This window comes from Drosophila albomicans, chromosome 2R, assembly GCF_009650485.2.
Source record: "Drosophila albomicans strain 15112-1751.03 chromosome 2R, ASM965048v2, whole genome shotgun sequence".
Lineage (NCBI taxonomy): Eukaryota > Metazoa > Arthropoda > Insecta > Diptera > Drosophilidae > Drosophila > Drosophila albomicans.
The window spans coordinates 3,677,490-3,705,160 of record NC_047631.2 but is presented as its reverse complement, the minus strand read 5'-3'; the positions used below and the strand labels follow the sequence as shown (position 1 = coordinate 3,705,160).

Below are 27,671 nucleotides of genomic sequence, written 5' to 3'. Positions count from 1 at the left end.
GCAAACCGTGGACATTTGCGCAGCGCGTGGACACCGCGGCACACCCTACAGCGGAACGAGTTTGTGCCGGGAGGCACATACTCACCCCGCTGAGGGGCGGCCCGGCGAGGCACGGAAACTCCACGCGGAGTAACCAGTGCCACCGGTGCTGGAGAGGGCTCGGACTCCATCGGGGCGACTTGCCTCGGCGGAGAGCCGGCAATCGGAGGCGAAAGGGAGCGCGCTGGCGAGAAGAGCCCTCGCAAGCTCACTCCGTCGGACAGGGTGCAGGATGATCTTCTGGAGAACGCCATGGTAAACTGTAATGGGATGAAATCAAAAGGCGAAAAACAAAAGGAAGAGAAAAAGAACAAAAAACAATAGATTAAATGAAGAACATGGCGCGGGATGAATTGGCTAAGCCGGAAGAGGAAACCACAGGATAGTGGATGGCAGTAGAGAGAAGAATAGGTGACTCAGAGCGCGTGTCCCGTAGGAAGGAGGACCAGCTTTGCAACTGGTCGGCGGAAAACACCACGACACGTCTGGATGTCAACCACACGGACCCTTTCATCAGCGCCTGGGCAAGCGGTCAGCACACGCCCGAGGCGCCATTCTTGTGGCGGTATATTCTCCTCTCTGATGACCACCATGTCACCGATTTGGAGATCGCGTGAAGGTGACTGCCACTTATTCCGCTTATGCAATTCCTTTAGATATTCGTTCTTCCATCGCACACAGAAATGCTGATGGAGAGCCTTGAGCCGTTGCCAGCGGTTGCGGATGGACTCCACATCCTCTCTGGACTCTGCTCCGCCATGGAGAGTAGCGAACCCCCGATCAGGAAATGACCGGGAGTAAGTGCCGCCAAGTCGCTCACATCCTCTGACATAGGAGACAAAGGCCGCGAATTGAGGCACGCTTCAATTTTGGATAGGAGGGTGGAAAGCTCCTCGAACGTATGTTTTACGGAGGAAACCGTCTTGTAGAAATGCGTCTTAAAACTCTTGACGCCTGCTTCCCAGAGACCCCCCATGTGAGGGGCACCAGGTGGGTTGAAATGCCATGCAAGACCTTGATGGCTGTGAGTGGTGACAATCAGGTTGCGGGTGCTCTCCACAAATTCTTTGGAGAGAATGGAGGAGGCTCCGACGAACGTTTTCCCGTTGTCAGAGTACATGTGAAGAGGGCACCCGCGCCGTGCCACGAATCGGGAGAAAGCTTCCAAGAACTTTTCCGCTGTCAGATCCGTGGTCGCCTCAAGATGGAACGCCTTCGTGCTGAAGCACACGAAGACACATACGTAACCCTTCGTAATCTTGCAGCCCCGTCCGACGTAGCTCTTGACGTCGAAGGGACCGGCGAAGTCTACTCCGGAGTTAGTGAAAGGTCTCGAAAAAGTCGACCGGGCGCTTGGGAGATCACCCATCAACTGCGACTGGAGCTTGCGGCGATGAATCACACAGGTCTTGCATGCACTAATCACTGTCTTCACCAAGTTCCTTAGCTTGGGAATCCAGAACTTGGTTCGGACCAGCCGCATCACCAATTGGTTGCCTCCATGGAGGGAGACTTGATGCGTGAAGGAAACCAGGAGGCGTGAGAACACGCAGCCGAACGGGAGAATTATTGGATGCCGTTCGTCGTAGGATAAGGAGGTGGACGCTCTTACGCGTCCACACGAACGCAGGACACCTTGCTTGTCAAGGAACGGATTCAAGCTTAGGATATCGCTTGACCCGATTAGACGATTATGGGACCGGAGGGAAGCACACTCTTTCGCGTATACCCGATTCTGAGCCTGTACAATCAGCCTCTCTTGAGCTTCTGCAAGCTCTTGAGAGCTGAGCGTCTCTGGAAACGAGATCTTGGGTTGGCGGCAACGCTGGGCAAACCTTCGCACATACGCAAACACTCGGAGCGCTCGATCGAACCTGGAGAAACGGTCGAGGAAGTCCTCACATAGGACTTGCGCTGCATGGACCTTCACCGCTCGACACTCCAATTCAGTATCGAGCCAATGACTGGTGAAGGCCACTGCGCTGGTGAATGCGTCAGCCATTCAGGCCCCTGCCACCAAAGGCGACTGGCCAGTAGCTCTTGCGGCGAGACACCGCGGCTTGCCAGATCGGCTGGGTTATGTTCGGAACGAACATGTTGCCAAGTGCCATTCACCGAGTGAATCTTGGCCACTCGGTTCGCCACGAAAGTGGTCCACTTGCATGGCTGCTTATCCAACCATGCCAGAACGATAGTGGAGTCTGTCCACAGGTACGTCTCAGCGTCGGGGGTGGGAAAATGTGGTAGGAGGGCGGCGGATAATTCTGCTAACAGGAGAGCTCCGCACAGCTCAAGACGAGGTAGAGAGACCGTCTTGATAGGTGCAACTCTAGTCTTCGCTGCTAGAAGGCTCACAGACACTTGTCCAGCTGTTTCCACACGTGCGTAAAGAGCGGCTCCATACGCGCTTTGAGAGGCGGCGCAAAAATCCAATTCCACGGTTTCCACGGGAGTGTAGTTGGTCCATCTAGGGATGCGGATGTCCTGCAAGGACGAATAGTTTCGCAGAAAACTGGTCCACTGCTCTGTGAGATCCGCCGGTAAGGAGTCGTCCCAGCCGATTTCTTGCTTCCAGATTTCTTGCATAAAAATCTTGGCCCAAATGACCACGGGAGCAAGCCAACCTGCAGGATCGAACAACTTGGCGATCTGCGACAGCACTTCTCTCTTACTGAAAGATGGTTTGGACACCATCTCGGCGGTGACGAAAAAGAACTCGTCGGACGTGGCCCGCCAACGAATGCCTAGCGTCTTTGCGACACTAGCTTCGTCGATCTCGAGGAAGTCTGCACAGAGCAAGTGATCCTTAGGGATTCTTCTCAGCACATCTTTCGAGTTCGAGGTCCACTTACGCAAAGGGAACCCAGCACTCTCGAGCGCTGTTCGAAGCTCATCTATAGCAGACACCGCAGCCTGCTTAGTGTCAGCTCCTGCTAGGACGTCATCAACGTACATATAATTGGCGATGATGTCACTAGCAAGGGGGTACCGGTCGCGCACATCACTCGCAAGCTGATGCAGAACGCGGATAGCCAGGTACGGAGCACAGTTCACTCCAAAGGTGACTGTGTTGAGTTCAAAGTCGCATAACTTCTCGTCTGGAGTACGGAAGAGCAACCTTTGAAACCGGGTGTGTTTGGGATCCACAAGGATTTGCCGATACATCTTGGTGATGTCAGCGTTGAAGACGAACTTGAAAAACCTCCATTTCAGGATTTGAATGGTTAGGTCGGATTGAAGGATTGGCCCTGTGTGGAGGATGTCGTTCAGACTCTTCCCGTTTGAAGTCGGGCTGGAGGCGTTGAACACAACGCGGAGCTTTGTGGTGGTGCTGTCGGGCTTGAGAACAGCGTGATGCGGCAAATAGTAGTTGCCGGAACTGGATGGGGGGACTTGAGTCATGTGACCCAAATCCAGATACTCTCGAATAACGGAGTCATATTGTTCCTTCAGAGAGTCGTTCCTCTTTAAACGGCTCTCGTTTCTCAGGAACTGAGCGAGAGCGGTAGCCCTCGAGTGACCCAGGTCAACGTGACCAGGATCGCGGAATGGGAGCGTGACCATGTAGCGACCCGTTGAGGTTCGCACGGTCGTGGCGTTGAAGTTAGCCTCACAAAAAAGGTCAGATTCCTTTGCTGGGCTAGCCGGCAGGTCCTCCACCTCCCAAAATTTGGAGAGGAGTTCCTCCAATGGCGGAGTTCGCTCGACGGACAGTCGAGCCGAAAAGGACGAAATGGATCTTGAAATGGATCCCGACACAGGGCCAGTCAGGATCCAACCGAAAATGGTCTCTTGAGGTCTCTCCGACATGAGAGCCGCCGAGCAGAATGGACGGGAGGATGTCAGCGCCTGGTAGCACATCAATCTGCGAACTCTCATGGAATTTGGGGTCTGCCAGCTGGATGCTGGGCAGATTTTCGAGGAAAGTTTGTGGGACGGAACATGAAGGCAGATTCCCCGCTAATTGGGGGAGGACGTACGCCGACGCCTCGATCTGCAAATCGGGTCTGACCGGGGAGCCAATTAAGAATTGTCAAAACTTTCGGGGCTGGGCTGCCACAGCTTGCGTCAGCCCAGAAACGCGGGCTTGCACGGATGTATACGGCATCCTCAAGCGCTTGAACAACTTCTCTGAGAGGAAGGTGGCTTCTGATCCGGAGTCGATCAGAGCCCGAGCTGTATAACGGACGCCGAGATGGCATACGTGAATGACAGCTGTGCTGAGCAGAACACCTTGTGTGTTAACTGCCACGAAAGATTGGACGTTAGCTGACTGGGTGGAAGTGGACTGTATATGAGATGGAGTGGGGGTTGTAACTGTCGGCGCCGGGCTCACTCGATGCAAGAGTGTATGATGACGACCCTTGCAAGTAAAGCAGCTGTGCGCACTTGTGCACTCGGCCAGGATATGGCCTCGTGCGAAACAATTTAGACACAGCTTCTGTTGCTTTATATAATTGACCCTATCATTGATACCCATCTGGAGGAAACGAGGGCACAAACGAATCGGGTGATTCTCCGGGAACACAACTTGCAGGACTGGGTTTTTGAAGTTACCCGACTCTCAAAGGAGTTTACCTGCTTGGCGACGGGGGCCTCCTTACGTGAGGCCCGTGGAACCGTCGGAGCGCTCGTGCTGGCTGACACTTCCGCTATCGCTTCTAGGGTGCGATACCGTTCTAGAAGGAAAGCGTTCATGTCAGCCCACGTTGGAACGTCGCTCTTATTCTGTATGGACTGTTCCCAAAGAGAAAGGGTCAATTTGGGGAGCCTCGAAGAACACAGGAAAACCAGGATGCAATCCCAATTCTCCGTGTTGATCTTTGAGTGCTCTAAAGGCCGTCAAGCACCCTTGGATGGTGCTCTGCAACTCTTGAATGGCTGCACCCGACTCTTGCCCAATGGCGGGCAAATTGAAAAGGATACGCAGCTGACTGTTCACGAGCAACCGTTTGTTCTCAAAACGCTCAGTCAAGCTGGACCACGCCGACTGAAACCCTTCATTGGTCAAAGGAGACTTTGACACAATGGCATGGGCTTCACCGCTGGTCTTGGAGTTGAGATGGAAAACTTTCTCAACTTCCGACAGTCTAGGATTTCGGATGTAGATAGCCGTGAATAAGTCTCGGAAGGTGGGCCAGCGAGTGTAATCGCCTCCGAAAACTTCGGTGTCGCACGGAGGTAGGCGACACCCTGTGGACACGAACGGCACGGCTTGGGGTTGTACGGGTGTACGGGGAGTGATGGCCTGGGAGGCATCAGCTATTTCCTCACTTAGCTGAGCGGACCACTGCTCATAGAGAATATAGCAGTAATCATATTTTGCCTGAATGGTAGGCAACTCGTCTGTCGTCATTTCATCCGACATGACGCAGGAGCAAGCCTCGTACTCCTTCTCGACCTTGTCCCACAAGGCACGCATCTGGTCCCTCCGGACCTGGCACGTGTACAGGGACGCGCTGTCAGTAGAAGCATTGTTAAGTCGCGACGCAAAGTGACTGACACGGTCAGTCGCGGCGATGAACTTATTCAATGCCGAGTCTACCACATTGTGTGCCATTTTGCTGTGAGAACGCGTAACAATTGGCAGCCGAGGAACTGGGACGGAAGCAGCCTTGGTCGAAGGAACCGACGGAGATTTGGTCACGAGGATCAGAGGCTTGGTGCCGGAAGTGGGCGAAACACTAGCTGACCGTGCGGGGATCGGTGATGTGCTGGATGCACGAAGAGCCGAGTCCTTCTTGGATCTAGGCACAGGGGGGTTAGGCGAAACTCTAGCGGCGCTAGTAGAGGGCACGGACAGTCTAGTTTTAGTCTTATCGGGATTGCCCGTTGACATGCTACGCACGGAAGGTAGGAAGCCGCTGGTTAGAAAACCAGAAAATCACAGAAAATATACCAAAAAAAATACCAAATGGAACTTGGTTTTTTTTTTTATATATATATCCGGAAACGGCCCAGAAGGTGGAAACGAAACGGAAGGCACGTAGCAACTAGTAAAAGAAAAATACAAATAATATACTGGAAAAATACCACAGGTAGTGCTGAGGTATTTTGTACCCCAAATGGGTACGGACTGCGGACACAGGCAACGAACGCAAGGGGGGCGGGGGAAACTTCCCGCGACAATCAAGCAAATGATTGTCGAAAACAAGAACAAAAAGGCACGAAAATAAGAAAAAATACCACGAAAATACAATACGCTGGAAAAAACACAAATGTGGTTAAAAAGCGCTGTATGGAAAAATAATAAATAAATGGTCACGAAAAAACAACAACAAAAATTATTTATATATTTAAATATGGAGATGTGGTGGAAGTATAATTGTGATTATATGTAGGTGTGTATATGTGTGTGTGTATGTCTATGTATGTGTGGACACTGGCTGGAGGTAGCCTATACACCGACACCTGAGCTGGGAGTTGCTCTCAAATACACACACTAAATATATCACTTGAAACAAAAAAAAGAAAGGGTAGGGTATGTCGAGTGCGACTACCGCTGCCCTGCCAATCTATTACTTCACTCGTAGAAGTACTTATGCACGCGGTTAAGCATGCACAACAGTATGTACGTATGTATGTATGTGCTTGCACTGCGCTGCCAACGTCTAAGCAAGCGAAATGCACGTATATTTGTATGTAACACAAATGAGAGCGAGAGCAAGTGCGGACAAACAACAAATGCACAAGAGTGCGTGTGTGTGTGTTGAGAGAGCGCGAGAGCAAGCGCGGCTGCAAGCCGGTGCGCTTGCGGACAAAAGAGAGTGCACCGAAATATGTGTGTATGTATGTATGTCGGCAATTACCGCGACATACAAACGTACAAGAAATAACGGACAAGAATTAAGAAAAACGAAATTCTGGTACACAACTTGGATTTAAGTTAAATAATTCGTATGATTATATATGTATGGAGTATACAATATATAATCCTCGCACTTTAAAAAATGACTCTCTTTGGATAATTTACACTTGTCACTGCACTTGCACTTGCAAAAAAAAGAAAAACACACATGTAAAGTAATTAGGCAAAAAAACCATGGAAAAGGTCGTCCGAAGAACAAGAAGGCAATTGGCAAAGCTATGGGAAAAACTTTTGCGCAATATGGCGGAATTGGAGGGGCGGACGACCGTGGTAGAAGGAATAGAAAAGCAAAAACTAGTGGCACTTATCTGCGGATGTAAAAACTGGAACGATGAAGATTTTTGATCCGGCTCGAAGGACCAATGTTTGTGGGGGCGCTGAAAAAGTGTCCAAACTGTTTGCTTCCCGAAAAATAAAAACACTCGCGTTTTTATCACTATATATATATTTGGTTTATTGAAAACTTCTCGGGTTGTTATGTCGCACAGAAAAGGGGGTGATTGTAACGATTTGAACTAGACGTCGTTTGCTACTAACTAATAGGAAAAAGCCGACGGCATTTCGGCGATCTATGCTGAGCGCGGCTCAGCGGTGGTGAGTTGTGGGAGAGAGAAGCTGAGAGCACTGGAGCTTGAGTGCATTCTTACGCACTGAGCGCATTGGTAGTGAGCGAAAAAGCTTTGAGTGCTTTTCGGTCGGCGGAGCGGAGGTGTGCCTCTCACTTAGCAATGCGCTCGCATCAACACAGTTTTATTATACCCGCTACCCATAGGGTAGAAGGGTATTATAACTTTGTGCCGGCAGGAAATGTATGTAACAGGTAGAAGGAGGCATCTCCGACCCTATAAAGTATATATATTCTTGATCAGCGTCAACAGCCGAGACGATATAGCCATGTCCGTCTGTCCGTCTGTGTGTCTGTCCGTCTGTCCGTCCGTCCGTATGAAACACTGGATCTCAGAGACTATAAGAGATAGAGCTATAATTTTTTTTCGACAGCATTTGTTATATCTGCACGCAGATCAAGTTTGTTTCAAATTTTTGCCACGCCCATTTCCGCCCCCGCAAATCAAAAAAATCGAATAAAAAGCGTAATTTTCAAGCTAGAGTTATGAATTTTGGTGTATGCAATAATTACTGTAATAGTTATGATTCCTAAAAATTTGATTGCGATCAGATAAAAATTGTGGAAGTTATTGAAGAAATACTTTTGTATGGGCAAAAACGCCTACTTACTATGAGTTTGAGTTGCTTTGGCCGACAATCACATTGTGCCGTCTATGCTATATTTTGAATGGTGTACTATATAGATATACCAAACATATCATTTGGTATATTTTTAGTATTTTTTTAGTATTTTCGGTATATTTTGAAAATGATACCGCAATATTTTGCCTTTATTAAAAATGGGTAGCGGGTATCTCACAGTCGAGCACACTCGACTGTAGCTTTCTTACTTGTTTTTTATTATTTACATGCTTTCTTTTTTAGTGGCTCTTTATAAAAAAAACAAGTGAGAAAGCTACAGTTCAGTGTGCTCGACTGTGAGATACCCTCTATCCATTTAAATAAAAGCAAATATTGCGGTATTTTTTTTTAATATAAAAAATACTAAAAATATACCAAATAGTATTTTCGTTATATCGATATAGTACCACTTTCAAAATATACAAAATATACCAGCCAAAGCTACTAAGACCCTTAGTAAGTAGGCGTTTTTGCGCATACAAAAGTAATTCTTTAATAACTTCCACAATTTTTAGCTGATCGCAATTTTCAGGAATCACAATTACTATAGTTATTATTGTACATACCAAAATTTGCTGCTCTAGCTTTAAAGTTACGCTTGTTATTCGATTTTATTAATTTGCGGGGGCGGAAGTGGGCGTGGCAAAAATTTGAAACAAACTTGATCTGCGGGCAAACATAACAAATGCTGTCGAAAAAAAATTATAGGTCTATCTCTAAGAGTCTACGAGAACCAGTGTTTCATACGGACAGACGGACATGACTAGATAGTCTCGGCTGTTGATGCTGATCAAGAATATATATACTTTATAGGGTCTGAGATGCCTTCTTCTAAAAAGCACGATTCCAAGCTGCTAGCATATGCGAATCCTTCTTAGAGTTTTTCTATCGATAAACAACTTAATTTGATCGGTTTCTTCAGAGCTGCTGTCATCTGATTTCGAATTGTTTGCTTCATTCACAGCAATCTCAAGCAATAATTCGTCATCAATTTCTTCATCTTCAAACAACTCTTGCAAATCATCATTTGCCATGTCGTCGAAACCTTCAACTTCAATCAAGTGAGTAAGGTCCAATATATCCAGGAATCCACATTTCGGCACTTTTATTTCAGAACTTTTAACTACCTCTGGCCATAATTTTCTCCAGCATCTATTTAATGTTCACACCTTAATCTCTTTTAAAGATAAGTTTACCAACTCAATGCTATCTCTAATGGAAAACATTTTCCAAGCACTGGTTACATCGATGGAGTCGGTTTCAGTTGTATCCAAAATCCAGCGTATAAGATCTTCGCACCTACTAAAACGCGCTTACAACTAGCAGATCAAACGTGGGATTCCCCTTTGTAACGAACCGTCACAACGCCGAGGTAACTAGCGCTGTCCAGGGGTCGAAATAAGAAAATTTATGTTTGCTGAAACCCGATAAGCCGAGTAGTAGTTTTGAATTCTTAATTTTGTTTTCTTTATTTCTTATTTCACTGGTACCAGATAAGTCAACAATGGTGTAGATATTTCCGCTTCTGGGATTCTCCTCAGGTCCAACGTCGATAGGTATGTTATACGGGTGGTTGTCACGGGGGTCAGTGTGAAGCACACTGACTATGTTGCACTGTAAACACTTTTCGGTGTCGACTGTAGTGGTTGTAGTCACACTACTACAGCTAACGGGAAGAAGTTGTGGTTCGTGCGAATAGTATAAAACGTGGCACGCAGCGTGGGTGGAATGGTTGTGAGTGTGTTATCACACTGGCCCAATCACACTGTACACGCTGTTCCGGCGTCGACTGTAGTAGTTTGTAATCACACTACTACAGCTAACGGGAAGAAGTTGTGGTTCGTGCGAATAGTATAAAACGTGTCACGCAGCGTGGGTGGAATGGTTGTGAGTGTGTAATCACACTGGCCCAATCACACCGTACACACTGTTCCGGCGTCGACTGTAGTAGTTTGTAGTCACACTACTACAGCTAGCGGGAGAGTTCGGTGTACTTCGCGAAGAATCATAACCGGGATGTACGGTGTAGGTGAGGCGAGTGTTGGTGTGTAATCACACAGGCACAGCCGCACTATACACACTATTCCAGCGTCGACTGTACTACTGGTAGTCTCACTGTTACCGCGAACGGGCACTTTGCTTTGCACGATCACTACGGAAAACGAGGTACACAGTATGAGTGAGACAAATGCTGGCGTGTAATCACACTGGCACAGTCACACTGTACACACTTTTTCAGCGTCGACTGTAGTAGTCTGTAGTCATACGACTACAGTGAACGGGAAAAAAATATGCGCGTTGTGCGAAAAGAAAAAGACGAACGAAAGACGCAGCGAAAAAGAACAATATGTAGCGTATGACGTTAGTATGGTTGTGTTAGTGCGTTGTCGCACTCGAGTGGGGTTATGTAATAACAATGCTACTGGTTATGCGTAATCGCATATGTTAAACGGGGGAGCAACGGGGAAAAATCAATGAGCGAGTGGATATCAAGCATCCAGCTTGAACGTATGTACCTGTATAATACGCGTTGGCTGCGTGATGAACTTCTAGTTTGTCAAGTATATACGTGGGTTCAAGACTTTTTAACAAAGGCACTCGCGGGTAAAAGAGTTTCGCACTGGCAAGTTCTAATCAGAGAGTGAGAGGCGCTCCTTCTACTCTCTCCTTCATCTAGGACAAGGTCTTGGCTCTGCCAACTTGCTTTTACTTTTTTTCCCTAAATTTGCGCATGCGCTGTTAACTCACTTGGCTCTGTTTGCGTTGCACTTGCGCTGTTAACTCGCTTGGCTCTTTTTGCGTTGCACATGCGCTGTTAACTCAGCACAGCTGGGTGAGTGACCGTATGTGACAGAAAAAACTCTGGTATATATATATTTCTGGGCTATTGTTTTATTATGAGGCGCAGTATGGTGCCCTTTTCCTCCGGGCGAATAAAAATCCGGATACGTCCGGTTTTGGATCTGTTCACCTGATAGGTGGTGTCGAGGTAGGTGTGTGTGAACCTGGTCCTGGTTCCTCGTCCCTCGCTCCCTCGTCCCTCTTCAACTAGGCCACGGGGTAGTTGGCGTTGGGGCGTTTCCACCTTCCAATTGGTGGGAGCTTCCACCAGCTCGCTTCCGTGGGCTACTTCCGACATTAGATTTTGGTCCCCATCCTCCTCCAACGGCACCAAGTCCTGCCCCAGGACCTTCAATAGGTGGGAGAGATTGTCGGTCTCCTCGTTGGCTGGGGAAGTCCTAGCGTACTGTCGACGGAACCGAGGTCCGTCCGGCTCGTCGTCCGACGACGCGGATTCCCATCGTGGACCTTCCTGAGGTGGGTCGTAGGAGGGCATGGGAAGGGGAAGCCCGTCGGGGTCGGACTCGTCCATTTCCTCGAGTAGGCGTAGGATGGGTGTCCTAGGGCGTCGAAAAGCTGGTGGGAATTAGGGTGGTGGAACTGGGCGGTCGGCGATCGCTGGCCCCCGATAGTTCCAGCGCTCCGGCAGCGCGAAGTATGAGGTGGGGGTTTCCCCTGGAGGGAGGATGCCATCCACCACCGCCCGGTCAATACGGGTTACTCGCATTCCCCACGGGCGGATGGCCGGCTCGTACGTTACAGTACGGTCCATTTCATGGACGAAGAATGGCTCGTCCGCGTCACTGTCCTCAGTGGGAGGGGGCTGGTAGCGTTGCGCCTCCGTCTCGGTCGGCGACGGGGGTCGACCATACACCCCACGCCCTAGTCGCGGGTCGCGGCGTTGTCCGGGCCTGGGTGACCAAGCGCCTGGTGGGAGCCGCCTCGCTGCCCTCCTCCTGTTCGGATGCATCGTCCTCCTCGTAGGGCCCTTCCTCCTCCGATTCCCCCTCGCTGGCGGGGTTGTACATAGCTCGTAGACTAGCCTGGTACAGGGGGTCATCTTCGGGCCACGGGCAGTAGTGCGGCTCCGCACGATCAGGCGTCATCCGGGGTGCATCCTCGGGCCACGGGGAATAGTGCGGCTCCGTACGATCGGGAGTCATCCGGGGTGCATCCTCGGGCCACGGGGAATAGTGTGGCTCCGTACGATCGGGAGTCATCCGGGGTGCATTGCCAGCGTAGTCGCGTGGCGGAGAAGAAAGGGTGAGATCGATCGGTTCCATGTTCTGTAATGATTAAGAAAAGTAGTGAGATCATTGGTAGAGCGACTGAGGAAGTTGTGGTCGGAGGGATAGGATCAGGGTTTGATCGCGGTTCTCGACGTGTCGCTCTCGTAGCCTTCGGCCTCGGACTCGGGCCTCTGCTCCTGGAACTCCCGGAGATCTGCAATGTTAGCTACTCTTCTCTGGTTGGTCGTTGTGTGTTGTAAGCGGACAATGTTTGCTGCAATGAACTTCTTTACCACGTACGGGCCATCGAATTTCGGAGCTAGTTTTGCTGCGAAACCGTCGGCAGCATTGGAGAGATGGTGTTGCCGCAAAAGCACCTTTCCGCCCAAAGTAGCTCGCCATTGCCTCCGGCGTAGATTATAATGCCGACTCTGGTCATGGCTCGCTTGGTTCAGGTTTCCTCGTACGATTGCCGGGGTCTTTTAGTTCGCCGGGGGCCTCTGGTGGCACCTCGTCATATAATCCTCCGGGAAATCGTGGCTCCCTACCCTGTACTAGGAGCGCTGGACTGTAGCCGGTGGACTCGGAGACGCTGGAATTGATAGCTAATGTGATCTCTGGAAGCAACTCATCCCATTGGTTCTGCTGTCCGTCGATTAGTTACGAGATCATGGTCTTAACTGTCCGGTTGGCTCGTTCCGTTGGGTTTTCATGTGGCGAATAGGGAGCAGTGTGTTGTAGGTCGACTCCGGCGGTTTTTAGAAATGCCTTAAAGGACCGGCTAGTGAATTGCGTCCCATTGTCGCACACGAAACGTCGCGGAACCCCGAAATGAGCGAGGATTCGCTCTCGGAACGCACGCTGAAGGCTCGCAGTAGTGGCACGTCGTATTGGCACTAGTTCTACCCATTTGGAAAACAAATCAAAGAAAACGAGGAGCATGGTGTTACCTTGCTTGGAACGAGGAAGTGGGCCGACGAAATCGGCTCCAATGACGGCGAAGGGTTCTTCTGCGGGCCGGGTATGCATGGTCCGGCAGGCTTCTGCTGTGATGTCTTGAATTTTTGGCAGCTTAGGCTTTGCCGGACGTGCTTCTTGACGTCCCGATGAATAGTCTTACGTACTCCTAAGTGGCCGGCGGCTGGTTGGTCATGACAATCCGGGTAGCGTTGTGGTTCCTCACTCACCTGTTGTATGCGCCGGGATAACCAAGAACAAGGTTGGGCCTCCTCCTTTAACATGGCCAGCCTGATAAGGGGTTGTCGGGAAAGGGCGTCGGCGACTACGTTCTGCTTTTCGGGTCGATGTCGCACGTCGTATTGATATTGTTGCAGCTCTAAAGCCCAACGTCCCACACGTCCATGTGTTGACTCAAGTGAATTCAACCACTTGAGTGCCAGATGGTCGGTGACGACCTCGAATCGGTAACCCTCCATATAACAACGAAGTTTCCTGATGGCCCAGATCACTGCGAGACATTCTTTCTCGGTGGCGGAGTAGTTCTCCTCCGCTTTGTTGAGCCGTCGACTAACGTAGGATATCACCCGTTCTGGACCGTCGATTTCTTGGGTCAGGACTGCTCCGATTCCTACGTTGCTAGCGTCAGTTTGTAGCACGAACTGCACGTGGAAGTCCGGGCACGCTAGCACAGGGGCGGTGGTCAAGAGAGTTTTTAGTTCGTCGAACGCGGCTTACTGCTTTTCACCCCATGTCCACTTTCGCCCCTTTTTGAGGAGTTGTGACATGGGTTGCACCACCGTAGCAAAGTTAGGAACAAATCTGCGGTACCAAGATGCCATGCCGATGCACTGGTGTAATTCTTTCAAGTTAGCCGGGGGAATTAATTCGCGGACATCTGCCACCTTGCTGGGATTTGTGTGAATCCCTTCTTCACTGATCACATGCCTTAAGTAGTTTATTTTCCGCTGGAAGAATGCGCACTTCTCGTGGTTTATGCGTAAGTTCGTCCGCCGGAGCCTTTTGAACACTTCTCTAAGGGGTTTAGTGTGTTCCTCTAGAGAGTTTCCGACCACCACAATGTCGTCCAAGTACGCGAAGGCGAAAGGTTCCCTGTCGACTCCGATCACGGAGTCCGAATGTAGTCCAAATGGCATCACTCGCCATTGATAAAGGCACATTCGTCATTGCCCATTCTTCTTCTTTACTAGTACAATTGTGGCACTGTGGGGACCATAAGAAGGCTCGATTAGCCCATCCAATTGGTCGACCTGTTCGTCGATGATCCTTCGCATGGCTGGGTTCTTAGGAAAATAATGCTGTTTGATAGGTCGCTCGTCTCGCAGTGTTATAGTGTGCTCCGCGATTGAGGTTACCCCTGTTATTCCGTCAAACTTTGGGAGTTCCTCTTGTAAGAATCCCTGAATGCTTGGCGCAATGTCCGCAGGCCATGGGGAAGGTCCTTGTCTGGGTCGGACCCCATCTCGAGGGGTGGAGAGGACGTTTATAGTCGATAGTCCTGGAGATAGGTCGTGTCATAGACGCTCGGTCCCCTTGTGTCCGGGACGGCAGGAATTACACTGGACAAGGTGGCCGGGAGCGGAATTGGGGCAGCTGGGCCGTGCCTTGTATGCCGGGGACGGGGTCTAGGAATCGGTCGGGGCATTGGATCTGCCTCTACGCGTGTTCGTTTTCGTGGAACTGGAGGGGGTGTCGCCAGGATAGGCTCGGAGTGCGAGGCTCGAGGGCACAAAGGTGTTTTCATCGATGTTAGCGAATTATCTAAACGAATCTGGGCTGTACCGCAGCAAATCGTTGTTTCTATGGAACAGAGGAAATCTAGGCCCAGGATCAGGGGCTCAAGAAGATGGGGTAAAACCAGGAATGGTAGACGAACTTCCCGATTCTCCAGTCAGACACGCGCTATGAGCGTCTTCGTGACCTCTCGAACGGAGCCGTCAGCGAGACGAATTCGCGAATCCTTAGTGAATGTGTTCTCGGGGGTACTAAGTCGCGCGGCCAACTCTTCACTGATGAAACTCGTGGGGGCACCGGTATCCACAGTTCCCTCGGTGGGCATGCCTTCGATCTGGATCCTGGCCACGATTCTCCCACCGGTTAGATATATCGTGGGGGTTACTGGCGGGTGTCCATCGTCTTCTGCTCCTCCCGTCGGGGTAGGTACTGCGCCTCAAAAAAAAAAAAAAAAAAGAGTGTGACGCACCATACTGCGCCTCATAATAAAACAATAGCCCAGAAATATGTATATACCAGAGTTTCTTGTGTGCTGAGTTAACAGCGCATGTGCAACGCAAACAGAGCCAAGCGAGTTGACAGCGCATGTGCAACGCAAAAAGAGCCAAGCGAGTTAATAGCGCCAGTGTTTAAAAAACTGCAGCAAGTTTCATTTCATGTGATTTTGCTTCTGCTTCTGCTTCTGAAAAAATCAGAAGTCGCAGTCGAAGCAAAAGCAGAAAACGATCGCCGACGAAAAGCGAATCAGCAGCAGCAGACGCCGTGTAAAAAATTTTGATTTTGCTTTGCTGCTGCTTTCGCGAAGCAACGCAAGTCGAAGCAGCAGCGACTGCTCGACTTCTGCAAGTCGAAGCAGCAGCGACTGCTCGACTTCTGCAAGTCGCCAGCAGCAGCAGTCGCCGTTTGAAAATTTTTGATTTTTCTTTGCTGCTGCTTTCGATTCTGCAAGACGCTACATGTCACAGTCGCGACTACTGTCGAAACTACTGTCGCGTCTGAATTTTTCTGCTTATACTGTTTGATTCTTGATTCTTGTGCATCAGTGTCAATTGAAGCAAGATCGATACAGGAGCTTAATTGTTTAACTATGGCGCAGAGTAATATTTGGATGTATTTTGAAAATAACGTTGATGAAGGCATAGCTATATGTAAAACATGTAAAAATAAACTCAAAAATAATAGACTTTCAAATTTAAAAACACATTTACTTAATTTACACAAAATAAATTTAAATGCTGCAAGTGTTGAGCAGTTAGAAACTTCGTCGTCGTCAAATTCCTCCATGAAATTAAAAAAAACTATTAGAAAAAAAAAAATAAAAATTGAAGTGAATAAAAAACAACTGCTGAGGTCATATATTGGATTGGTGACAGAAGACAGCATTCCTTTCAATGTCTTAAATTCCGAAAATATGCGAAATATTCTTGACCCAATTTGTGATGGACTCAAAGCCGCTGACGGAAAAAAAATTACGTTAAATGCATCAAACTGCAAAAAAACTTTGCAAACAGTGGCAAACAACATAAAAGCGCATATAACCACTGAAGTGGCAAATAAATTATTGTCTCTAAAAATAGACAGTGCCACGCGGCTGACAAGAAACATTTTTGGCATAAGTGCTCAATATATTGGATCAGCTCAAATAAAATCCCTTATATTAGGCATGGTAGAGCTTAAAGGTGTTGGATCGAGCACAGCCAAAAATCTCGCCGCTGAAGTGCTTAAAGTCCTGAGCAAATATAATATAAACTTAAGCCAAATAGTGTCAATTACATCCGACAATGGTGCCAACATGCTTAAGACAACAAACATATTATCATTTGTTTTTGATGAAAATCTTGCCGAGGACGACCAGTATTGTTCAAACGATGAATATTTAAAAATAATTGAAAATATCGAAAAAGTGCCAAATTTGTTAATAGGAAATATTCAAGTTTGCCGTTGTGCTGCACATACAGCTCAACTGGTTGCTCTCGATGTCACCAAATCGCCGGATATGTTAAAATACCTATTTAACTGTCGCAACATGACGAAATTTATAAGAAAAACTTCAAATGGATTTCGCGAAATATTCGAGCTAAAACAGCTAAAAATGCCGCAACTAGATTGTCCGACCAGATGGGGATCCACCTACACGATGCTAAAGGATTTGTTAGTGCCAAAGATGAATTAACGGAAATTGAGTCAACTGAAAACAAAATCGAAGAAGACAATTTTGAAGTGGATGCATCGTTGTGGGATTTTTATTGAAAACTATTGCTTAGTTTTCAGTCCATTGCAGAAACAATAAAAAAATTTCAAGAAGAGCAACTGCATTATGGAAATTTTTACGCCCAATGGCTTAAATTAAAAATTTGCACTGAAAAAATTGTAAATGATACAACACACGATATGACAAGAACTATTGGCGAAAAGATTTTGAGCTCTATTGAAAGGCGATCTAAAATATTATTAAATAATAAATATCTTATTTCGTGTTTGTTTTTGGATCCTCGTTTCCAGCATACACTAACACCACAACAAAAAAATGATGCAGTGAATCATTTAAAATCAATATGGGACAGAATAAATGACATAAATTCTAGTGGACAGTTATGCTCAACACCAAATTCGGGGCTCACAACAATCTGTGAACCATTTTTTTGATGAAGAAGATGAATTATTAAACGCGTACTTAGAGCAAGGGATCCAAACGGAAGTCAGTAGTACATTCGACGTCTACTCAAAGATTGAGAATCTTCAACTTCCTTTCCAAAGAATCGATGCAGACGTTCTCACATTTTGGAAAGGAAAGCAGTGCACTGACCAAGAGCTATATGCACTAAGTAATGTTTGCTTTGCTGTTCCACCAACTCAGGTACATACATATATACAAATATTTTAATAAATTAATGTTCACAGATTCATAAATACAAATGTTTTCTAACAGGTGACGATTGAACGAGCATTTTCGACGTTAAGACTTGTACTTACTGATTACCGAAATCGACTAAGTCAGGAAGTACTTGAGAATATACTGCTGGTCAAATTGAATCCAAGCTTTCTGGACTCAGCGATTGACAGCTTATCTCTTTTTCAAGATGACGAAGATTTGGAAACTTTATTTTGAATAATGATGTACATATATAATGAATAATAATATTTTATGAAAAAAATGAATTAAAAAAGAATCAAATTGCCAAATTGTTTAATTTATCAGAATACAGGTGGAGCGAAAAACAGCATAAGCAGCAAAGTAAATCTCGACAGCAGTCGCGACTGTGACATGTAGCGTCTTGCAGAATCGAAAGCAGCAGCAAAGAAAAATCAAAAATTTTCAAACGGCGACTGCTGCTGCTGGCGACTTGCAGAAGTCGAGCAGTCGCTGCTGCTTCGACTTGCGTTGCTTCGCGAAAGCAGCAGCAAAGCAAAATCAAAATTTTTTACACGGCGTCTGCTGCTGCTGATTCGCTTTTCGTCGGCGATCGTTTTCTGCTTTTGCTTCGACTGCGACTTCTGATTTTTTCAGAAGCAGAAGCAGAAGAAACTGTTCATTCTCGGAAGTCGCTCGCAGTCGAAGCAGTGAAAAGCAAAAATATTGCGACTTCTGCTACTTCGACTGCAGTTTTTTAAACACTGAATAGCGCAAGTGCAACGCAAACAGAGCCAAGTGAGTTAACAGCGCATGCGCAAATTTAGGGAAAAGAAAGTAAAAGCAAGTTGGCAGAGCCAAGACCTTGTCCTAGATAAAGGAGAGAGTAGGAGGAGCGGCTCTCCCTTTCTGATTAGAACTTGCCAGTGCGAAACTCTTTTACCCGCGAGTGCCTTTGTTAAAAAGTCTTGAGCAGAAAACCCACGTGTATACTTGACAAACTAGAAGTTCATCACGCAGCCAACGCGTATTATACAGGTACATACGTTCAAGCTGGATGCTTGATATCCACTCGCTCATTGATTTTTCCCCGTTGCTCCCCCGTTTAACATATGCGATTACGCATAACCAGTAGCATTGTTATTACATAACCCCACTCGAGTGCGACAACGCACTAACACAACCACACTAACGTCATACGCTACATATTGTTTTTTTTTCGCCGCGTCTTTCGTTCGTCTTTTTCTTTTCGCACAACGCGCATATTTTTTCCCGTTCACTGTAGTCGTGTGACTACAGACTACTACAGTCGACGCTGAAAAAGTGTGTACAGTGTGACTGTGCCAGTGTGATTACACACCTATGCAGAGGTTACTAAAGCACCTATCCGCAATTCCAAAGCGGAAAATAGAGTCAAACCCAAACAGCTACGCAGGAAACCCGAGGCAGTGATAATTCAAAAAACTGCCGACACCTCTTACGTTGACATATTGCGTCAACTAAAAGGGGACCCTGGGCTGGACGAAATAGGCAAGCACGTCCGTAAAATCAGAAGGACGCAGAAAGGTGACCTACTGTTGGAACTGGACGGTAAATCTGCGGGCGGAGTTAGCAAGATCCGCGAAGGCATTGCAAACTCCCTCAGCAACATCGCCACGGTACGTTCAGGCATGCAAAGAACTGCACTGAAATGCAGTGGCATGGATGAGGCAACGACCACGGGGGACCTTCTCCAACGTTTAAAGGCCCTATTCCCGACGATCTCTAGTCCGAATGTGAAAGGTCTAAGAAGGATGCGTGACGGGACCCAAATAGCTACGGTACTGCTAGACGTAAACGATGCCATAACAGTACTAAAAAAGGGTTCTATCACAGTGGGCTGGTCAAGGTGTCGCATCACCCAAGACACTAGGCCTATAAGATGCTTTAAGTGTTTAGATTACGGGCATCAAGCAAGTAGCTGTAAGGAAGTAGACCGATCGGACTGCTGCTTACGGTGCGGGGCCAAAGGGCATAAGGCCAAGGGATGCACAGCTAAGCCGAATTGTTTGATCTGCGGCGAAGGGAAGAATCTAAATCATGCGACCGGTTGTTTTGCATGCCCCACCTATCAGAGGGCCAAAAAACACTTAGAAGAAAAGAGCAGCAACATGCAAGAACTCGTTAGGATTGCCCAACTGAACGTTAACCACTGTGCGGCTGCCCAGAGCCTACTGCGGCAGACCGAAGTGGAACGCAATATAGATATTCTGCTATTAAGTGAACCCTATATTCCAAGCGGGAGGATCAGACATGATTCTGGACGGATTAGAAAGGCGGCGATCAAACGCTGCTCCGGAATCCATGTACAAGAAGTACAGTCCCCTCCACTACGGGGTTTCGCCTACGCGAGACTGAGTGGGATTCATTTTTACAGCTGCTACGCCCCCCCAAGCGACAGCCATGAGCAATTTGAAGACATGCTCGACATGCTGGCGCGCCACGCTAGAGGGCGTAGCCGATAGTGATAGCCGGGGACTTCAATGCCTGGGCCACAGAATGGGAGCAGAATTTCGAATCGTCGTGGAAGAGCACTGATAAACACAATGAGCCTGCTCGACCTCGTACTACTTAACGATGGAATCAAACCGACCTTTGACAATGACAGAGGAACATCGTATATTGATGTCACTTTCGCTAGCAGGGCTTTAGCAGTAAATGCCACCTGGGAAGTTCTGGAGGACGAGACGCTGAGTGACCATGCGCTGATCCTCATCAACATTAAAATGACGAGTGCGACACATAGGCTTCGAAGGAATTCACTAGGTCGAATGTGGGACACGAGGAAACTGGACAAAGAGATGCTATCTTATATAATAGAAGGCCTGGAGAATCCAGCTAACCAAGCAGAAAATATGGCCACAAACCTGACGAGACTGCTGGTATCGACGTGCGATGCTACAATGCCGCGAAAAAAGTCAAACAGGAGCAAGCCACCTGCTTACTGGTGGAGCGAGTCCTTGCGACTTTTGAGAGCGGAGTGCCTCGCAGCAAGAAGAAGAGCTCAGCGGGCGAGAGGACGTGACGAACACCTGCAATTAGTGAACCGTCACAGAACAGCTCGGGCGGCACTACAGAGGGAAATTGCGATAGCGAAGGCTGGGGCATTTAAGGATCTGCTCGACAGTATTGACGAGAATCCATGGGGCTCTGCATATAAAATTGTTTATAAAAAGTTAAAACTTCGGCGGGTAAGCTACAAATGGAGCCCGGTGCAATGGCCACCATCGTAGAGGAACTGTTCCCGAAAGAAGATTCCCTTTGGCAACCGGCTGAACCTACCCTGGCGTTCCTTTTCCTGCCATCACTCCAGAGGAAATAGTGCAAGCACTAAAAGGATAAGGCCCAGCAAAGCTCCTGGTTTTGGACGGAATACCAGGAATCGTCGTTAAAGCCGTAGCGGAGGCAAAGCCGGAATTATTCAGCAACACTTTCCAACAGTGCCTTGCTGAAGGGATATTCCCCAAAATATGGAAAAACCAACGGCTTATTCTCATCCCCAAGGGTAAAGGTAACGCCAACACTGCCAGTGGTTACCGTCCCCTATGCCTACTAGACATAGTGGGTAAGCTTTTCGAACGGATTATATACTGCCGATGGAGGCGATCACTGAGGGCCCCAGTGGACTATCGCACCAACAGTACGGGTTCCGAAAGGGGAAAAGCACCCTTGATGCGTTGGCTGACGTACCGAAACATCGCTCAGAACGCGCTGGACGGTGAAAGATGGCTAGGAGGAGCGAAGGAATACTGCGCGATAGCCACCCTTGATGTAAAAAACGCCTTTAACTCGGCTAAGTGGACCAGCACCTCAGCGCCATGGGTAACATGGGTATCCCTAAATATCTCAGGGATATTGTTGGAGCTATTTCCGAGAGCGGGTCCTTTGGTACGAACTAGTGAAGCCCCCAAAAAAGTACCAAGTTACCTCTGGTGTCCCACAAGGATCTGTGATCGGTCCAATCCTGTGGAACATCATGTGTACAATGGTATCCTGAATGTAAGGAAACCAAGGAACGCTAATTTGCACTGCTTCGCGGACGATGTGGCGATTACAGCCGTAGCCAAAACATTGACTGTTCTACAAACCACCTGCAACCATGCAATCAGAGCTGCCACTGATTGGCTAGAGAGTGTCGGGTTAAACATTGCAGCCCAGAAAACAGAAATTGTGTTACTAAGCAGCAGAAGAGGCAGTAGAGGCGCTATATATAACGGTAGGCGGAATACAGCTTGAATCAGCTAGGTCACTGAAAATATTTGGGGGTTATGATTGACCATAGACTCAACTTCAGGGGACCATGTGCAATATGCTAGTAGGAAGGCCGCTATGTCGACCGCCGCCCTGAGTAGGGTGATGCCAAACGTAGGGGGTCCGAAAATGCCAGCAAGGAAACTGTTGGCATCGGTTGCGAAGGCAACTCTACTGTACGCAGCACCAATATGGAGTAGAGCTACGGTAAAACCGTCCTACCTCAAAGAGCGCGCGGCAACCTACAGAACCATGGCTCTAAGGCTTATCAGAGGCTTTAGGACCATCTCAGAGACGCGGGGCTGGTTCTTGCAGGTAATGCTACCAGGTAGACCTGGAGATAAACGCTCTAACGGAAATTCGCGAAGGTGTAAACCGGACGACGGCGTACGAGCGCCAATTGGAGGAGTGGCAGCGGAGATGGCAAGCATCAAGAAAGGGGCGATGGACCTATGAGCTACTATCAGACATCGCAACTTGGATCAAGTGTCAACATAAGGAGCTGGACTACCATCTTACCCAGTTTCTAACGGATCACGGCTGCTTTCGAGGGTATCTTCAACGATTCAACCATGTGGATACTCCCTACTGTTTTTACTGCATAAACGACGAGGAGACGGCCGAGCACGTGCTCCTACATTGCCCGAGATTTACTAACGAAAGAGAGCAAATCTGTAGACTTGTAGGGCCGACGATAAGCCCAAGGGGTCTTCTGGCTGCCAATGATGGCAGACGAGAGTCCTGGAAGACAGGACAGACCCTAATAGTCAACATTATGAAGCAGGTCCGAGCTGACGAGATAGCTAATAGACCTGCTAGTCTATAGCTGATCAACATCAACTTTCTTTATTCGCAGCTTGCCGTAAGAGGCATGCCACACTGACGATTGTGTGCACTGAGCACACCATCCGGCTCACCGAAGTAATAACTTAATTGACAGTCCCGTGAGCTACAAAGGACAGAAGAGCATACGGAGGTTTTTAGTGCGTAAGAATCGCACATACCCCTCTACAGGAGGTAGAGGGCATCTTTTTGAAGATTTTCCTGCCGAACTCTCCCGCTAGTTGTAGTAGTGTGACTACAAACTACTACAGTCGACGCCGGAACAGCGTGTACAGTGTGATTGGGCCAGTGTGATTACACACTCACAACCATTCCACCCACGCTGCGTGCCACGTTTTATACTATTCGCACGAACCACAACTTCTTCCCGTTAGCTGTAGTAGTGTGATTACAAACTACTACAGTCGACGCCGGAACAGTGTGTACGGTGTGATTGGGCCAGTGTGATTACACACTCACAACCATTCCACCCACGCTGCGTGCCACGTTTTATACTATTCGCACGAACCACAACTTCTTCCCGTTAGCTGTAGTAGTGTGATTACAAACTACTACAGTCGACGCCGGAACAGCGTGTACAGTGTGATTGGGCCAGTGTGATTACACACTCACAACCATTCCACCCACGCCGCGTGCCACGTTTTATACTATTCGCACGAACCACAACTTCTTCCCGTTAGCTGTAGTAGTGTGACTACAACCACTACAGTCGACACTGAAAAGTGTTTACAGTGCAACATAGTCAGTGTGCTTCACACTGACCCCCGTGACAACCACCCGTATAACATACCTATCGACGTTGGACCTGAGGAGAATCCCAGAAGCGAAAATATCTACACCATTGTTGACTTATCTGGTACCAGTGAAATAAGAAATAAAGACAACAAAATTAAGAATTCAAAACTACTGTGTCTTTCTTTTACATCGTGATCTCCATTTGGCTACCAAGATTGTCTTGTGATACTCGGCTTATCGGGTTTCAGCAAACATACATTTTCTTATTTCGACCCCTGGTCAGCGCTAGTTACCTCGGCGTTGTGACGGCACAAGCACAAAGGGACTATCGCATTAATTGACAGAAAAGAAAGTGTATATCGATATTTTGCAATCGTGTAAGAACGAGGTTTTTAGCGTGTTAAAAGGGGGATGGGAGCAAATTTGTAACCGTGTAAGACCGAGTTCGTGCTAAAAGAGTCCGAGTTAAGCGAGGGCTAGATGTATACCATTTGGCATATTTTCAGCATATTATTTTGGAATATTTTGAGAATAATACCGCAATATTTTGGTTTATTCAAAAAGGGTAACAGGTATGTCACAGTCGAGCACACTCGCCTGTAGCTTTCTTACTTGTTTACTTTAAGTTCTTTACATGCTCAACTCAAAAGTATGCAATGTTCTTTTGTACTTCAATATCAAATTTCTGTGGCATAATTGCAGGTTTGTTTGCATATGTAAATGAAATGCGTAATCAGCAAATTTTATTAATTTGCATATAACAATTATCAAGTGGTTCTAGATTACCATTTAAGAAATGGTTTAAAATGTAAATTGCTATGAACAATTTATGTATGTATGTGTTTAATCTGCTCTCGTTACGAGCACAATTAATATATTTCGTCTGCAAAGCAAACGCTTAACGATTTGCGCCTATGCGTGTGAATGTGTACCAATACTTACGCAAAAGACTTTTTGCTTCACTGAACACGACAAAACGGTCTTGGAGCAACCAGAACAAAACAGAATGGAAAACAAGTAAGAAAGTTACAGTCGAGTGTGCTCGACTGTGAGATACCCGCTACCCATTTTTAATAAAGGCAAAATATTGCGGTATCATTTTCAAAATATACCGGAAATACTAAAAAAATACTAAGAATATACCAAATGGTATGTTTGGTATATCGATATAGTACACCATTCAAAATATACCATAGACGGCACGATGTGCTAGATTGTCGGCCAAAGCAACTCGGACCCTAGTAAGTAGGCGTTTTTGCCCATACAAAACTATTTCTTTAATAACTTTGACAATTTTTATCTGATCGCAACCAAATTTTCAGGAATCATAACTACTACAGTAATTGTAATTATTGTATTTACCAAAATTCGTAACTCTAGCTTTAAATTTAGGCTTGTTATTCGTATTTTTTGATTTGCGGGGGCGGAAGTGGGTGTGGCAAAAATTTGAAACAAACTTGATATGCGTGCAAATATAAAAAATGCTGTCGAAAAAAATTATAGCTTTATCACTTATAGTCTTTGAGATTCAGTGTTTCATACGGACAGACGGACATGGCTATATCGTCTCGGCTGTTGACGCTGATCAAGAATATATATACTTTATAGGGTCAGAGATGCCTCCTTCTACCTGTTACATACATTTCCTGCCGGCACAAAGTTATAATACCCTTCTACCCTATGGGTAGCGGGTATAAAAAACGGCGCGTGTTCTGAAAATTTGAAAGTGTGCAATTTGTATGTGTGCATAAACTGAGCCGCCGTTAGTAACGCATATTAATTTATGATGGCGGTGTGCAGAAGCTTTTGCTAGGCCGCAAATAAAAAAAATTACCAACAGACAATAGACGTTGTTGTGTTGCCTGACAATTCGTCCACATGTGTACGCGTATGCTGCTTACACACACATACATACAAACATATATGTAAGCTTGTATTCGAAGTGACAAAGCATCATATGCTTCTAGAATGCAATTCTAGAGATGGTAGCGTGTTTTGTGTCATTGTGTGATATTTCGTGTCTGCTTTTTGGGCAGACTATTTTGCGTTTACTATATATTCATAATTACTAATGAAAGAGTAATGCGATAAAAATCAATGAAATTAATAGAAGAGAAAATAAGTTAAAGAAATAAAAGTAAGAGTTTATTTTTAGAAGAAATTGTTTGAATATGTCGAATTTATCGGTTTAATACCCAATCTACCCTTAGATTTGGATCTTGTTAGGCAAATTGCGCAACAGAACAGATAAAACGTTAAGGACTCGATTTTCGGAACAGACAGAGAAAGAAAAAGCGAGAGAGGGAAAGAAAAAGAGCCGCATAAGAAATGTAGGTTCAAATGTGACCGTAGATTAAAGAAGAAGAGAACACAGTTCCATGACAACTGTCATACTGTGAAAAAAGGAATTGTCAGAATGACAGTCTACATTTTCAGCAGTTAAAAAGTCAGAGAAACTAACAACTCTCAAGTTTAAGATTCTTAATTTTTATACCATACAGTCAAGTACTTCTAAAGCAGCGAGACGCAATTCAAATAGAGCCAATAAACGGCCAACGGCTCCACTTATCCAAACAAAACACGACAAAACACTTAGTACCATTTTTCGAAACAATACACAATTTTCTACAACTAAACAAACAACTAAATAGTAAATTAATTATGACAATAAATATTCAAACAATATAATAAATATCTACATGTATGTGTATAAAAGGAAAAAATTCATACTTTTAGGCTATGCTAAATTTCTGCTGCGACAAGCGGCCTATTACACCGTATGCAATTAGATCACTAATAATTATAAAGAGTACTTGTATACCCTATATTTTTTTCAATTTGTTATGCTATGTTTGCACGCAGATCAAGTTTGTTTCAAATCTTTTCCACGCCCACTTCCGCCTCCGTAAATCAACAAAAATCGAAAATCGAGCCGCGAATGGTATATAAAATAATAACTATAGTAATTGTGATTCCTGATTTGGTTGCGATCAGATCAAAATTGTAGAAGTTATTAAATAAATACTTTTGTATGGGCAAAACACCTACTTACTAGGGTTCTCTACTCTATAGTATATCTTGAATTTATTACTATGTAAATATTAAAAATATACCATTTGGAATATTTTCGGCATATTATTTCGCTATATTTTGAGAATAATACCGCAATATTTTGGTTTTATTCAAAAAGAGTAACAGGTATCTCACATTCGAGCACACTCGCCTGTAGCTTTCTTACTTGTTTACTTTAAGTTCTTTGCATGCTGAACTCAAAAGTGTGCAATGTTCTTTTGTGCTTCAATGTCAAATTTCTGTGGCATAATTGCAGGTTTGTTTATATAAATGAAATGCGTAAACAGCAAATTTTATTAATTTGCATATTACAATTCTCAAGTGGTTCTAGATTGCCAATGAAGGAATGGTTTAAAAAGTGGTAAATTTCTATAAACATTTTATGTATGTAAATGTTTAATCTGATTAAGAAACAAGTAAGAAAGCTACAGTCAAGTGGGCTCGACTGTGAGATACCCGCTACTTATATTAAAAAAAGAAATCTGGAAAATGTGCCCAAAATTGCTATTGTAAATTAAAGTCTATTTAATTCTTCCGTATTATAAGTATACTTATTTTATCATACAATATTAATTTTATTGAATATAAAATTGGTTTTTGAAAATGTCGCCGCTCGAAAACCCTTCTGCAACTACCAGATAGGCTCCGTAAACCCAAATTAAAATCTCCTAGCACTATACTACTGCTATCCAAAAAGGTAATCCCTTAAATACATGTTCAAATTCAGTTTCGAACTTATGCAAAGCATATGTTGGACTTCTGAGGAATCCTAAAGACTTATATTTATAATCGAACACTGCGGAACAAGCAAAATTATTGGGGTCAGAATGAATAACGTCTGCTTGAGCAGAAACTAACATTCTCAAAAACTTCGTTTTTGGCGAATATAAGAATGCCTCTCTTTGGACGAGATCCACTAGAAGTCGACTGGCAATAAAGACGA

At 46.2% G+C, this 27,671-nt stretch overlaps 1 protein-coding gene across 1 annotated transcript; it reads right to left on the bottom strand.

Annotated features, from left to right (window-relative positions):
• Nucleotides 1-691: 691 nt before the first annotated feature.
• On the bottom strand, nt 692-4,737 carry LOC127565811 (uncharacterized). Its single transcript, XM_052006403.1, has 4 exons — nt 4,618-4,737; nt 4,429-4,519; nt 1,970-3,944; nt 692-1,913 (listed from the first exon to the last, which is right to left on the bottom strand). The coding sequence occupies exons 1-4, from the start codon at nt 4,735-4,737 to the stop codon at nt 692-694; spliced, it is 3,408 nt and encodes a 1,135-aa protein (XP_051862363.1).
• Between the last annotated feature and the right edge of the window lie 22,934 nt (nt 4,738-27,671).